This window comes from Lethenteron reissneri, unplaced genomic scaffold, assembly GCF_015708825.2.
Source record: "Lethenteron reissneri isolate LAM-NWPU_2019-01 unplaced genomic scaffold, ASM1570882v1 scaffold_1639, whole genome shotgun sequence".
Taxonomy (NCBI): domain Eukaryota; kingdom Metazoa; phylum Chordata; class Hyperoartia; order Petromyzontiformes; family Petromyzontidae; genus Lethenteron; species Lethenteron reissneri.
The window spans coordinates 4,664,031-4,678,679 of NW_026891376.1; the positions used below are offsets into that span (position 1 = coordinate 4,664,031).

Consider the following 14,649-nt stretch of genomic DNA (forward strand, 5'->3'; position numbering starts at 1 on the left):
GACCCAAAGGTTCACTACTGACGATGCGCTCCCCAAATTTCACCAGGCTCACTGTTCATGAACTCTTGGAAGTGCTTGCACAAAGGATAATAACATCTCATCCTGTGTTCTTTGGAATCGTAGCTACTTGTGCTACTAGGATAATGAGACACTGACAAGTAGCATTAGTAGCTACTTGTGCTACTAGGATAATGAGACACTGACAAGTAACATTAGTAGCTACTTGTGCTACTAGGTTAATGAGACACTGACAAGTATCATTAGTAGCTACTTGTGCTACTAGGATAATGAGACACTGACAAGTAACATTAGTAGCTACTTGTGCTACTAGGTTAATGAGACACTGACAAGTAACATTAGTAGCTACTTGTGCTACTAGGATAATGAGACACTGACAAGTAACATTAGTAGCTACTTGTGCTACTAGGTTAATGAGACACTGACAAGTAACATTAGTAGCTACTTGTGCTACTAGGATAATGAGACACTGACAAGTAACATTAGTAGCTACTTGTGCTACTAGGTTAATGAGACACTGACAAGTAACATTAGTAGCTACTTGTGCTACTAGGATAATGAGACACTGACAAGTAACATTAGTAGCTACTTGTGCTACTAGGATAATGAGACACTGACAAGTAGCATTAGTAGCTACTTGTGCTACTAGGTTAATGAGACACTGACAAGTAACATTAGTAGCTACTTGTGCTACTAGGATAATGAGACACTGACAAGTAACATTAGTAGCTACTTGTGCTACTAGGTTAATGAGACACTGACAAGTAACATTAGTAGCTACTTGTGCTACTAGGATAATGAGACACTGACAAGTAACATTAGTAGCTACTTGTGCTACTAGGATAATGAGACACTGACAAGTAGCATTAGTAGCTACTTGTGCTACTAGGTTAATGAGACACTGACAAGTAACATTAGTAGCTACTTGTGCTACTAGGATAATGAGACACTGACAAGTAGCATTAGTAGCTACTTGTGCTACTAGGTTAATGAGACACTGACAAGTAACATTAGACGTAGGGGAGGCTCAGGACCGGCTCAGAAAGTGTCTCTGGCGGCGTTGGCCACGAGCGGGAATGGAACTCGGCTGGTCGGTGCGGAGCGCAGCGCTCAGCACGACACTGCCAACAACAACAAACTTGAACTCTGACCCCGTTCTCTGACGTCACCGCTCAGCGTGACCTCATCGGCGTCAAACGCCACGGGGAGGTGTGCCTTGTTAGTGACGTCATGTGACCAAGGTATTCACCCAACTCACGCGCTCTTGAGCGTGACGTCACCTCCGCTCCAGTGCCAATCCTTATTTGGGCAAAGCCACGCCCGGTGACTGGCGGCTCATTAACATAATTTATTCATGAAAGCCGTCGCGAGTTGAGGGCCGCTCATTGTGGGAGGGGAGTGTCATCGTACCCCGCAAGTGACGTCATGTCACCTGCTGCCGCGTGACGTCACGAGGGACCGGGAAGTTTCCGCTCGGCCCGTGCGCTGAATTCCGAGGTGAGATTCTCATCGCGGTTGTTGTGGTGATTGTGGTTGTTGTGGTGGTTGTTGTTGTTGTGGTGGTTGTTGTTGTGGTGGTTGTTGTTGTGGTGGTTGTGGTTGTGGTGGTGGTTGTTGTTGTGGTGGTTGTTGTTGTTGTGGTGGTTGTTGTGGTGGTGGTTGTTGTTGTGGTGATTGTGGTGGTTGTTGTTGTTGTGGTGGTTGTTGTTGTGGTGGTTGTTGTGGTTGTGGTGGTTGTGGTTGTGGTGGTGGTGGTTGTTGTTGTGGTGGTTGTTGTTGTTGTGGTGGTTGTTGTGGTGGTGGTTGTTGTTGTGGTGATTGTGGTTGTTGTGATGGTTGTTGTTGTTGTGGTGGTTGTTGTGGTTGTGGTGGTTGTGGTGGTGGTTGTTGTGGTGGTGGTTGTTGTTGTGGTGGTTGTGGTTGTTGTGGTGGTGGTTGTTCTTGTGGTGATTGTGGTTGTTGTGGTGGTTGTTGTGGTGGTGGTGGTTGTTGTTGTGGTGGTTGTTGTGATTGTGGTTGTTGTTGTGGTGGTTGTTGTTGTGGTGGTTGTTGTTGTGGTGGTTGTTGTTGTGGTGGTTGTGGTTGTGGTGGTGGTTGTTGTGGTGATTGTGGTTGTTGTGGTTGTGGTGGTTGTTGTTGTGGTGGTTGTTGTTGTGGTGGTTGTAGTTGTGGTGGTTGTGGTGGTTGTTGTTGTGGTGGTTGTGGTTGTTGTGGTGGTTGTGGTTGTTGTGGTGGTTGTTGTGGTGGTTGTTGTTGTGGTGATTGTGGTTGTTGTGGTGGTTGTTGTGGTGATTGTGGTTGTTGTGGTGGTTGTTGTGGTGGGGGTGGTTGTGGTGGTGGTGGTGGTTGTTGTGGTGGTTGTGGTGGTTGTTGTTGTGGTGGTTGTTGTTGTGGTGATTGTGGTTGTTGTGGTGGTTGTTGTTGTGGTTGTTGTTGTTGTTTACCGAGGTAGAGCCTCGCTCTCTCTCGTAGGGATGTCAATTGAGTAGCAGCGAGCATGGAAGCGATGTCCAGATTTAAACTTTACAACGCGGGCCTAGTGCCTCCTGCCCTCGGCTGGTCGCGTTCGCTTCAATTCTCTCGCTTAGATTTCGATTTGAAGCTTTCGTGACTGCAGGGATTCATCTTCTTGGTTTTTTCGGTAAAGTCACGTCTGAATGAAACACCCCAGGGTCTTCCCGACAGACCTGGTCTTCACCTGAGGACGGCTGCTTGCGTTGTGGCCGAAACGTCGTGAGAATTGTATTTTATTTTGTTTTATTTTTATTATTTCCCTTCTACGTGACTTTACCGAAAGAACCAAGAAGATTATCTCGCTTAGTTTTGCAATCTGTGGAAGAACGTAATCAGCCAGGAGACGCGTTAGTTGTGTGTTGACCCACTCTCTGTGTTGCATTGCATTACTTTTCTAATTTTATTAAGTTTGTTTGATTAAGTGCAGTCACCAAACCTCCAAATCTCTCATTGACACAAAGCCGTAATTATAATATGTTATAATAATTATAATATGTTATACTAATTATAATCAAATATGCTCCAAATGTCCCCCCCCCCCCCCCCCCAATATGTTGCTATAAAAATATTTGTAAATAATAATTGCGATGCTCTGTTAATAAAAACAACAATTTGCTAAGCCACAAGATCTGGACTTGTCTTCATGTAACAATACATAGATTCCTGTTTATAGGATTGCGTTGTACTTCATGAATCCCTAATCTCTGCCATTACATACAATGAAACAAGAAAGGTAAAAAAGAAAAAACAGAGCAATGTATTACAATACACTATTAGACGTTATTGTATCAAATAAAACAAAGTCCATCCCATGTGCTAGTGAACTTTAAAAAATATTTTAGGGAGGAAATGGCAGGAAAATAGTTTTGAAATTTAGATATTTTTCTGGGGGGGGGCCACCCCAGACCCGTGGAAGATTTGGTCCCCCCCAATGTTGACTCCATGGCTACGGCCTTGCATTGACGTGCTAGTTTCTCTACCCCCCCCCCTCTCTATTTAAGGCCTCAACACAGAGGCGTTGTTTCTCTGTGTGCCTATGTGTGTCTCTCTCCGTGTGTCTCTGTGTCATCTCTCTCTGTGTGTCTATGTGTGTCTCTCTCTCTGTGTGTCTCTCTGTCATCTCTCTCTGTGTGTCTATGTGTGTGTCTCTCTCTCTGTCATCTCTCTGTGTGTCTGTGTGTGTCTCTCTCTGTGTGTCTCTGTGTCATCTCTTTCTGTGTGTCTATGTGTGTGTCTCTCTCTGTCATCTCTCTGTGTGTGTCTCTCTCTGTGTGTCTCTGTGTCATCTCTTTCTGTGTGTCTATGTGTGTGTGTCTCTCTCTCTGTGTCTTTCTGTCATCTCTCTCTGTGTGTCTATATGTCTCTCTCTCTGTGTGTCTATATGTGTCTCTCTCTGTGTGTCTGTGTCATCTCTCTCTGCTTATGTGTCTGTCTATGTGTCTCCGTGTCTCTCTCTCAAATTGAGCAATCTTTGGAAGAACGTTATCAACCAGGTAGGGTGTTGACTGTTATGTTAGATGACTCTAAGTTTAATAGGTTTTTTTTTCATTTGTACCTGATGATGATTGCTTGTGTTGCAGTTGAAACGTCGTATGCTATTATATAATGTATTTATTTATTCTACGTGACTTTACCGAAAGAACCAAAGAGTATCTTGCTTAAGTTTTAATTTCCCTTCACCTGGCTCGCTACTTTGTAACTTGTTTTGTTTTAAATATTCACACGTTTTTTTTCATTTTTTACCAGGCCACGCCCGCTTGAGCTGCTGTACCGCTCTTGTTTTCAAAAGCGACCTGCCCACAACAACAATAACAACAAGGTGAGGCTCGTCAACAGAGTGGCGGTGTTCACTCTAGACACGTGGCGGTGTTCACTCTAGACACGTGGCGGTGTTCACTCTAGACACGTGGCGGTGTTCACTCTCGACGCGTGGCGGTGTTCACTCTGGACGCGTGGCGGTGTTCGCTTTGGACGCGTGGTGGTGTTCGCTCTAGACGCGTGGCAGTGTTCACTCTAGACGCGTGGCGGTATTCACTCTAGACGCGTGGCGGTGTTTACTCTAGACGCGTGGCGGTGTTCACTCTGGACGCGTGGCGGCGTTCACTCTAGACACGTGGTGGTGTTCACTCTGGACGCGTGGCGGTGTTCACTCTGGACGCGTGGCGGTGTTCACTCTCTGCATGTGGAGTGGGGACAACCGGGGGACACGGAGGGAAATCGACGCGACCACGGGGGGAGAGAGAGAGAGGCACGCAAACTCCAAATATACAGCAGGCGTCAAGGCTGGGATCGAACCCACGACTTCCTGTATGCCAGGAGAGGTAGTTAACATCTCACCACGGAGAGAGAGAGACACGCAGCCTCGGCTGTGTTGATTGATCCTCAATGAATTACTTGGAGTGAGGAAGCATTAATACTGAGCAGGTGAAGGTGGCCAGGCGTGGGTCTGGACACACCACCACCTGTGAACCATGCCAGTGCGTGACAGTGGTGGAGCCAGTGGGGGTGGGGTGGCACGTGCCCCCCCAACGATCCGATATAAATCCCTAATTTTGATAGGATCATTGGGGTTTATTAGTAACTAGCTTCACTACCCGGCTTCGCCCGGGACTTGGATTCTTGTCTTGGATTAATTTAATATTCCCTCATAATTCAATGAAAAACCCTGAAAAAATTGATGCTTGCAAGAAGGAAGCCGAAACACTTCAATTTACCTAAATCGGATGTTTTCACTCAAGGAAATTCAACCTGAACCCACTGCTACGTCAGGTCGATTTTTGCCACTCGGGAAGGGAATGACGTGGCGTTCGCTTAGACATTCCAGACAGCATAAGCTGTGAAAATTTCATGACGCCAGAGCTCACAGCGTTGGAGAGATTTTGCTGCTTCACACAAACAAACAGGTGTAAGTTCTGTTTTATATTTAAGATGGCAGTTGTACCCGTTCTTCACACGGATTTGTATTGAAACTCCGAGAAGCCATTGACTTCATCGGCCAGGAGCGAAGCGCCACCTAAAATCTCCCGGCACGCTGTGAACAGCTGTAGAAGTACGGCGCGCGAAGAGCCATGTGGTAGGGGGGTAAGCATTGCAGAGCGCTTAGCTCAGGTGTGATGCGGGTTGATGCCACATACTTCATGGTCATTCCCCCCCCCCCCCCAAAAATACAAAAGTCTATTTTTATTTCCTGAAGGCATCAACACGTTCAGCGAGTGCGATGACGATCACACGCGTCGAATGAAAAGCAAGGGACAAGTCCTTTCTTACTAACAACTCCTTTCTCACTAACAACTCCTTACTAACAACTCCTGTAATTTTTCATTGCTGGAGGGGTTTCCCCCCCCTACCTGAAAATCCTGGCTCCACCTCTGAGTGTGTGACAGTGTCAAGTTTGTATTTGCAGTAAAGTCTATTAACTCTCATTCTTAGGTTTTTTCGGTAAAGTCATGTAGGTAAAAACATTAAAAAGTAAAATGAAATAAAAAATCACGACGTTTCGGAGGCAACACAAGCTTCCGTCTTCAGGTGGTACCGTCACAGCCACGACAGCTGTATCAAGTAAATGAGAGATTGCAGTAGCTACCACTCCGTTTATATAATGGTTAGAGAAGGTGGTGGGGCAAGGGCCGCATACTTTTTATTAATATGGTAAGGTGAGGCTTAAGACTAAGAGTGGAGAGGTGCGGTTTGTGACTACCTGTGACAGGGAGACCGCCACTAAACATGGTAAAACTGTAATAGTTGTCTGTCAAATAAGATTGGCAAATAAGTGTAGTTAAATCTTTTTTGCATGGTTAATCACATCTTTCCAATGATTACTCAGTTTGTAACCGTCATCACGGTTGAAATTATGTCTGTGTTTGTATATTTGTATGGCTTCGTGTACAAACCTTTGATGATAGCCAGGAGGTTTGCAAAGAACCTTGGTCTCGGAAAATACAATTTCATGAGAGCCCACCGAGTTGTAGCAATGATCGGCAAAGGCTGAAGAATAAGTTCTGCTGTTGTATGTGTTGGATTATGAAATTTTGATAAAAATAATAAAAATTAATAATTTTCCGAAAAATGCGCAAATCACATTAATTATGTTAATGTGTGTATTAATATGCACAAATTATGATAATGAGTAATTATATGCATATATTATGATAATGTGAGTAATTATATGCATAAATTATGATAATCGCGGAGATAATCGTAGTAATTTATGCGGATGCTTGCGATTCTGTTAATGTGTGCAGTTATGATAATTAGGCTCAGCTTCGTTTATCCAGTGTTATCTCAATCAGGATAACACGATTATCATCGATTAAACGTTTACCGATTATCCTAGTGTGTGTTATGATATTTTAGGTCTCCATTTTCATATCTCATCACAGGATACAGTTATCAAGAATAAGATGGTTTTGCATGGACTTGGAAGGAACACTCGATATGCTTCTGTGGTAACAATTTTATTCTAACAAGCATGTGACATTCTATCATGCAGGTCAAACATGCGTCGATAATTCATGGGTAAGATTATGCACTTAACGAAAAATGGATGACTAAACACTTCTAACATTTGCGAGACTATGTATTTAACTAAATGGAATAACCAAACTCTTATGCATTTGCGATATGCATTAGACTAATATGAATAACTAAAACTCTTATGCAATTACGAGACTATGCATTTGACGAAAATGAATGAATAAACACGTATGCATTTGCGAGACTATGCATTTAACTAAATTGAATAACCAAACTCTTATGCATTTGCGATATTATGCATTCGACTAATATGGATAACTAAAATTCTTATGCAATTACGAGATTAAGCATTTGACTAAAATGAATGAATGAACACGTATGCATTTGCGAGACTATGCATTTACTAAATTGAATAACTCAAAACTCTTATGCATTTGCGATATTGTGCATTTAACGAACTGAATGACTAAAAACCCTCCTAACAATCGTAACCTCTACCTTCCCACCAGGCATCTCATTAGTTCGTTTTTGTATCGATCACAATCGGCGACTGGCCGAATTTGAAAACAAGCATGACACACTTCATTTTGCGGTAATCAAAAGCACTTATTGTATCCCAGAGGCGAAAGTATATGTCAATAGATTCATCGGCAAGTATAAAATACTTTTAACGGAATGTTTGATATAATGGTGGGTGAGGGCGTGGGTGTGGGAGAGCGAATCTGGCTCTGTTTTAATTAATGCTTCGGCGAGACTCTATGACAAAGGAAACTGGTTTGACAAGATTTTCTCTCTCTGTGTACGGTCGATTCGTAATGAGGATTTCGGGAGGTTGAGTTTGCCTCGACGAGTCTATTGATCGCCTATGTGATGAGCGGAACAAGGGAAAGGCACGGAAACAACCTCACTCTTATAACCGACGGACTCTTAATCACTCGATGGGCCACGATTCCTCATGGCCAGCTGATGGTTCATGTAGTTGATAATCAGTCTTCCGATAATTGTGTAGGGTTGATATGATGGTAAGGACGAAATAGATAGTCTCAAAGGGAGGTGGGCGTCGACGCGAGCGCGTGTGAGCCTACGTGAGGGAAGTTGTGGGTACGAACGACTTTCGGAGAAGGGCCCTCTTTGTCGCGGCTGCGGTGATCGGCTGCTTCAGACTCCTGCCTCGGCTGAGCCCGTACGAAGATTGACGGCGTGGCTGCGCTCGTTTGCGTGGTCAGGCGAGCACGTGTGTGGTGGCGGCAAGGGAGCTGGCTCGTTCACTCGTGTGCGGCAGGCGCGCACCTCGGCGATGCACGTCAAGGCGACGCACGTCGCCACCCCACGAGCCTCGTCCTTCTGGATGACAGGAGCTTCTTCGTTGGCGGCGGCGAGGAGAGATGGCTGTCGCCCTGGAGATCTCTGGTGGGGCCTTAGCCCGGAGACGAGATGAGATGTAGGCCGGAGCTCGTGAAGATCTGTGGTGGAGCCGAAGCCCAGGCGACGAGATGGGGCTCAGAGCCCTGGCGATCTCCTTTGTATGGATTTTCCTTCGGTTTATATCTGGAAATTCCACTCAGTTTCCCGAGTTGTTCAAAGTCTGTCATAAAACATTCCTGTGGGTGTGAACCATCTGCGTCTGTGTGTGTGTCGTGTGCGTGTCCGTCCGTGTGTTTATTAGCTTTGAAGACACAGCTGTGTGTCGTTCTGGAAGAAAAGGGGGGGGGGGTGGGGGCCTCGTGACGGCGCCACCGAAGTTATCCATTAGCCAGACCGATGATTCGCGTCGAGTTATATATAAAAAAAACATTCGAATCCATGTTTTGTTACTGAATAATATTTGTCACGAAAACCTACGCGTTAAGCGAGCTTAATTATTCCCTCCCTTGCTCGGGGATCATATCTTTTGTCTCGCACAGCTTAAGTTGTTTTGGTTTGGAAGTTGAAATGCGACTTATTTGCTGCTTGGTTCCATTATGCCCAAGTTATGCCGAAACCGTGTTCACGATGTTTCATCGTGACCCGATCTCTCATGGAAATGTTATTTCCTCGCGTGTGCAATTTTTGCTGTCCGTGTTGTGGGGAGACAAAGACGGTTGTTTCCACGGTGGAAGCACCCGGCGCATGCGCTTATTTATTTATCTTCGAAGACGTGTTAATTTCCTTTGAGCCATTGCCCCAACCTTTATGGGTGTCATTTCCTGGCTTTGTGCCTGCGTGTGGAGATCCTCTCGGAAAGACAAAGACGGCCGTGTTGCTCGCTTCCCATGGGTGTTGCGTTTGGTTAATTTTGAGAGCCTTCTCCGCCCTTGATTCCTCTTCTACTTTAATTCCGTACTTATTATTTGACTTCTTGTGATTATTTAATCTGATATCCCGGCTAGGGATCTTTGTTTTGGAGCGAAATAGATGCCATAATTATTCTTCGATGCTTCGGCCCGGCCGTGTAGAAATTCTTTAAAGGTAAATAATGTCAGTATTTAATTAACAATGATGAGTCGCGATTCTGGTGCAGACTGTAGTCTGATTTCCAATTGGAGTGAGGATGGATACTGTTTGCTTAATCTTCATGGCTAAGTTGGTAACTTTGTGTATCTAACATGGTTCAAAGACCCGTATGTGCTTTTTGTCGTCAATGCTGTTTCTTTGTTAAGAATATAATTATCTCTTCCTCCGTGGTGCCTGGTTTTGTAAGGCTTTTTACGAAAGGGTGTCATTCTAACCCCCCGCCTGCCATTCCCCCCTCCCTTGTTCCTCTTGTGTGAAATTCGGGGAGTTTTTATGACCTTGATTGCCCTCTTTCATGCCCTCTTTCCTTTGAAATGAGGTATGCGCACATCTGTGGAAGTGTGGGGGCGTGTTCGTTCCACGTTGCCCAGTGTCTATTAAAAAAAACGATATATATGTTGGCAGAATAATTCTTTAAAAAAAAGAATATTAAAAAAATAAAAAGGGGGTACATACACAACACTGCCGTGTTTCACAAGTCAGATCTGAAACACGGCAGAACTGATTCTTCAGCCGTTGCCGATCATTGCTACAACTCGGTGGGCTCTCATGAAATTGTATTTTCCGAGACCAAGGTTCTCTGCAAACCTCCTGGCTACCATCAAAGGTTTGTACACGAAGCCATACAAATATACAAACACAGACATAATTTCAACCGTGATGACGGTTACAAACTGAGTAATCATTGGAAAGATGTGATTAACCATGCAAAAAAGATTTAACTACACTTATTTGCCAATCTTATTTGACAGACAACTATTACAGTTTTACCATGTTTAGTGGCGGTCTCCCTGTCACAGGTAGTCACAAACCGCACCTCTCCACTCTTAGTCTTAAGCCTCACCTTACCATATTAATAAAAAGTATGCGGCCATTGCCCCACCATCTTCTCCAACCATTATATAAACGGAGTGGTAGCTCCTGCAATCTCTCATTTACTTGATACAGCTGTCGTGGCTGTGACGGTACCACCTGAAGACGGAAGCTTGTGTTGCCTCCGAAACGTCGTGATTTTTTATTTTATTTTACTTTTTAATGTTTTTACCTACGTGACTTTACCGAAAAAACTTAAGAATATGAATCCTTGCAGTCGCGAAAGCTTCGAATCTAGAATCTATTAACTCTATTGAGCACATAGGTTATATCAAAACAGTATTCTTAGGTTTTTTCGGTTAAGTCACGTAAGTAAAACATCAAAATAAAAATAAAATAAAAATAAAAATCACGACGATTTTTTATTTTTATTTTATTTTTATTTTGATGTTTTACTTACGTGACTTAACCGAAAAAACCTAAGAATATGAATCTTTGCAGTCACGAAAGCTTCAAATCTAGAATCAAAACAGTAGTTTATTTTAGTTTTCCTCTGGAACTCTTTGTAAGAATGGAGTCAGGAAGTGATCACAGCACACACGTGCAGCAGCTGAAGTCGGAACTGCTCATCCCAGCAATCAAGGACATCTGTGCCTGGCTTCACACCTCTAAATTGCGATTGAACATTAATTTATGCATTTGTGCATAACACAAATAGTATTATTTTCAACATCCTTTGCTTTGTCAGCTAAATTTAGCTTTCATAAACATTTATTTTGAAGCCAAACAGCTGAAATTGTGTGCTCTGAGTTTTGGGTTAACGTTCATTTTGAAGATACGAGGGCTTCCAGGCACGTTTATGACCATTTGGCCTCTCATTGTGTGCCATAACAGCCCGTGTGATGAATTTGGGACACTTTTTTTTTACTATATCATAAATATATGAACAACTATAGACGTGTAAGTCACGTGTGACTGTGTATATGCATTCCTCTGTGCCTCGATACTGACGTGTAGATGGTGTGGATATTCTTCTTTTTCTGTCTGCAGCTGTCGCTGCCTCTGCAGAAGTGGTCTGATGGAGCAAAGGCACTCGGCGCAGCTCGGTGCAAAAAGGCAACAATGCGACCGGTGTGCATACAGCACGGATTGTCCTGCACAGTTGACACTGCACCAGAGAACTCACACAGGAGAGAAACCCTTCAAGTGCAGTGTGTGTGGGAAGGCGTTTGCACAGTCATCTAATATTGTAGCACACCAGAGAACACACACGGGAGAGAAACCCTTCAAATGCAGTGTGTGTGGGAAGGCGTTTGCACAGTCATCTGCTCTTGTAGTACACCAGAGAACACACACGGGAGAGAAACCCTTCAAGTGCAGTGTGTGCGGGAAGGCCTTTGCACAGTCATCACATGTTCAAAGACACAAGAGATCACACAAGCATCAGAAAATCCACAAGGAGTGGAGTCTGAAATCAGCTTGTGAAAGTCAAAGTGCCTCAATGAGCCCATCCCTCATCAAACAAGAACCGGAAGAAAATCCCAGCTTGGACACTTTTGAAGGTAACGAGGTGAAATGTGAAGAGGTGAAGGTGAAATGTGAAGAGGTGAAGGTGAAATGTGAAGAGGTGAAGGTAAAATGTGAAGATGGAGATTCAACTCCCAAATGGGACCTTCACATCGATGGAGGCAACGTGAAGCAGGAGGAGAATTCTGACTGTGAGGCAGAGCGAAGCAACTCCCAGCAGTTTGTGGAAGTGGAGGTGTGGGTGGACTTCCTCCGAGACAATACAAAGTCAAATGGAGACCCGGGAGATGCGTAAGCCTTAGACCAGTGGTTCTTAACCTGGGTTCGATCGAACCCCAGGGGTTCGGTGAGTCAGTCTCAGGGGTTCGGCGGAGGTTAAGACACACACCTGACTCATGATTGTGCACCAGTAAAACATGTACCTATGTTTTGAATTTGAAAAAATAAAAAATAAATTCCAATTAAGAAGGGTTCTGTGAATGCGCATATGAAACTGGTGGGGTTCAGTACCTCCAACAAGGTTAAGAACCACTGCCTTAGACGATGCTGCTCCAATAGATGCACCTTTGTCACAGGCCTTTAATGACAAGAATGTGAAGTTGAACACTCAGTTCCTAGGTTCAACCTGCAGGGTAAGAGCGGCCAGTTTTTGTGGACCTGTGTGTTGGGTAGATCTCTAACCAGGAGCGAGAGCCAATAAGCTCCCAAGCATTCACTCTGTTATCATAATTGCATTTATATTGTGCTTGATTAATTGCCTCGGCAATTCGTAGTTTTGTATCGTTTCTCGTCTCAAACACTCGAAGAGCATCCCCAAGTGGCAGCTGCCCCTGTGTGGCACAAGGTGGTGGCCCTGCACTGGCCTGCGTGTGGACAAGAGCCTGTCAGTAGGGGGTGATGGTTAATGTGGCATCTCAGTTGTGGAGTTTGTAGGTAATGTTTGGAATTTGCAAAATTTTTACCCAGATGCCAGCAATGGCCGACTCGTTTTAAATGGTGCATTAGTATGTTGTACATACACTTAAGCAGACAGTGTTTTTTTGTTTATCTTGTTAATACTATGTAACCTGGTGCAGTAATTTAACTTCGTAAAAATGATTGTCAATAATTTAGAATGAATACTAGTCCGATTGTGTGCGTACATGTTAACATTTTGTCTACAAGGGTCAAACATTGATTAAGTCATGTTAGGACAAAGTCTGTGTTTTTGGAGTAACCTGTACAGATCACTCAGGTGATAAATGAAAGATTTCGTGTCTGCTGATTTGCTTCATAGCAAGGAGGTAATTTTAAGAACACATTTGGAGTGCATTTTTGGTACAGATTTGTATTTGGTTACAAGGCAGAGCACATCTAGTAGATACATTCTGCACAACAACACTCATGAGAATTTTGCATGACATCGTATATGTTGGCGAACTAGGACAAGAAATGGTCCTTGCCGATTAACGTCTGGATGTTGACAACCATGGGGTGAAGCAAGCCTGACCGCCTGCGGTGCCCCTCACAACCATTTACGGCCTTGGGCCAGAAAAGTCACGAAGAAAATTACACACGAGCGACGCATCCACGCAAACTCCCGATGCTCCGTTTTGAAGTTTTAAATTGAAACAACTTTGAATTGTATTATGTTTTAAATTGTGTTTCTTCAATAAAAGCTTATATCATTTTACATCTGGAAGACTTCATTGAAAACGACATTTCGTGTGAATTTTCTCTCGTCGTTAAGTAGATTGGCTTGCCGCGGATTCTGTTTGATGCGGACTTTCACCTGGTTGGGAGAAGAACGCCGTCTGCAGATCGATTCCAACGCGATCGAACGTCTGTCCCTGCGCCTCCGTCGTTCATGCAGGGGGTGCGTAGGTTTGCAGCGCCCCCTGCATGAAAGCGATGGAAAGTGCAGCGTTCTTCACAGATAGATGAAGTCGTGCGCTTATATATTTACGTATAAATTGTACACCAAAACCGGTCCACAGTTGACTTGCACTGAATGCTGCAGTAGTTATATTTTGTGTAAAACATTCCTTTGTTTCGCGGAGAGACTGATAAATGAAAGACGTCTTGTTTGCTGATGTTGTTCATATCTGTGTACATCGATATCCCACATGGCTTACACTACACACCACACACAATGAAATAAATAGAAACTAGAACGACTTCCGGGGATGGGCAAAGATCGAGGAATCTCTTTCAATGGAGCGAGTTCAGTGTGTTCGATTCAACATCTCTGTCCGTCTGTCTCTCTGTTCGCCTCTGTGTGTCTCTCTGCCTGTGTCTCTCTGTCGATGTCGTCTCTGTGTATCTTTCTCTGTCTCTGTGTTCCTCTTGTCTGTGTCTGTCCGCCTGTCTTGTCTGTCTGTGTCTATCAGCGTCTGTCCCACCGCAGTCAACTACTGTCAGTAGCAGCAGGCGCCCGTTCAACTCCCACGGCTACACGCCACTCAAACTTGCTCCCAACACACAAAGACAAAGACCCCCCGTATAGCCTTAGACTGTAGGGGCAAGTGCTGTTAGCGAGCACCTATTAAGGGCACTGCCGCTCCCCTTCTGTCAACAAACTTGAACTCTGACCCCGCCCTCTAACGTCGCCGCTCAGCGTGACCTCATCTGCGTCAAACGCCAGGGGGAGGTGTGCCTCGCTAGTGACATCATGTCACCAAGGTATTCACCCCACCCAACTCACGCGCTCTTGAGCGTGACGTCACCTCCGCTCGGCCGCTGCCGATATCTGTTCCAGTGCCAATCCTTATTTGGGCAAAGCTACGCCCGGTGACTGGCGGCTCATTAACATAATTTATTCGTGAAAGTCGT

The 14,649-nt window shown here is 44.5% G+C and overlaps 1 protein-coding gene across 4 annotated transcripts; it reads left to right on the forward strand.

Annotated features, from left to right (window-relative positions):
• Positions 1 to 1,028: 1,028 nt before the first annotated feature.
• LOC133363014 (zinc finger protein 22-like) lies at positions 1,029 to 13,478 on the forward strand. Of its 4 annotated transcripts, none has more exons than XM_061582022.1 (4): positions 1,029 to 1,515; positions 4,279 to 4,351; positions 8,232 to 8,415; positions 11,362 to 13,478. In XM_061582022.1, exons 3-4 carry the CDS (start codon positions 8,303 to 8,305, stop codon positions 12,131 to 12,133), a joined length of 885 nt encoding a protein of 294 aa, XP_061438006.1. In that variant the 5' UTR covers positions 1,029 to 1,515; positions 4,279 to 4,351; positions 8,232 to 8,302; the 3' UTR covers positions 12,134 to 13,478. The 4 variants fall into 4 exon arrangements, with proteins under 4 accessions (XP_061438006.1, XP_061438007.1, XP_061438008.1 ...); XM_061582023.1 differs by having other exon boundaries at positions 8,288 to 8,415; XM_061582024.1 differs by lacking the exon at positions 8,232 to 8,415 and adding an exon at positions 4,642 to 4,853 and having other exon boundaries at positions 11,362 to 13,476.
• The last annotated feature ends 1,171 nt before the right edge of the window (positions 13,479 to 14,649 follow it).

Bases quoted from the DNA above. Each gene is read 5' to 3' on its own strand.
- LOC133363014 (XM_061582022.1), top strand. From the start codon at position 8,303: ATGCACGTCAAGGCGACGCACGTCGCCACCCCACGAGCCTCGTCCTTC. The intron at 8,416-11,361 runs GTGGGGCCTTAG...TTCTGTCTGCAG, and splicing joins TGTCGCCCTGGAGATCTCTG to CTGTCGCTGCCTCTGCAGAA.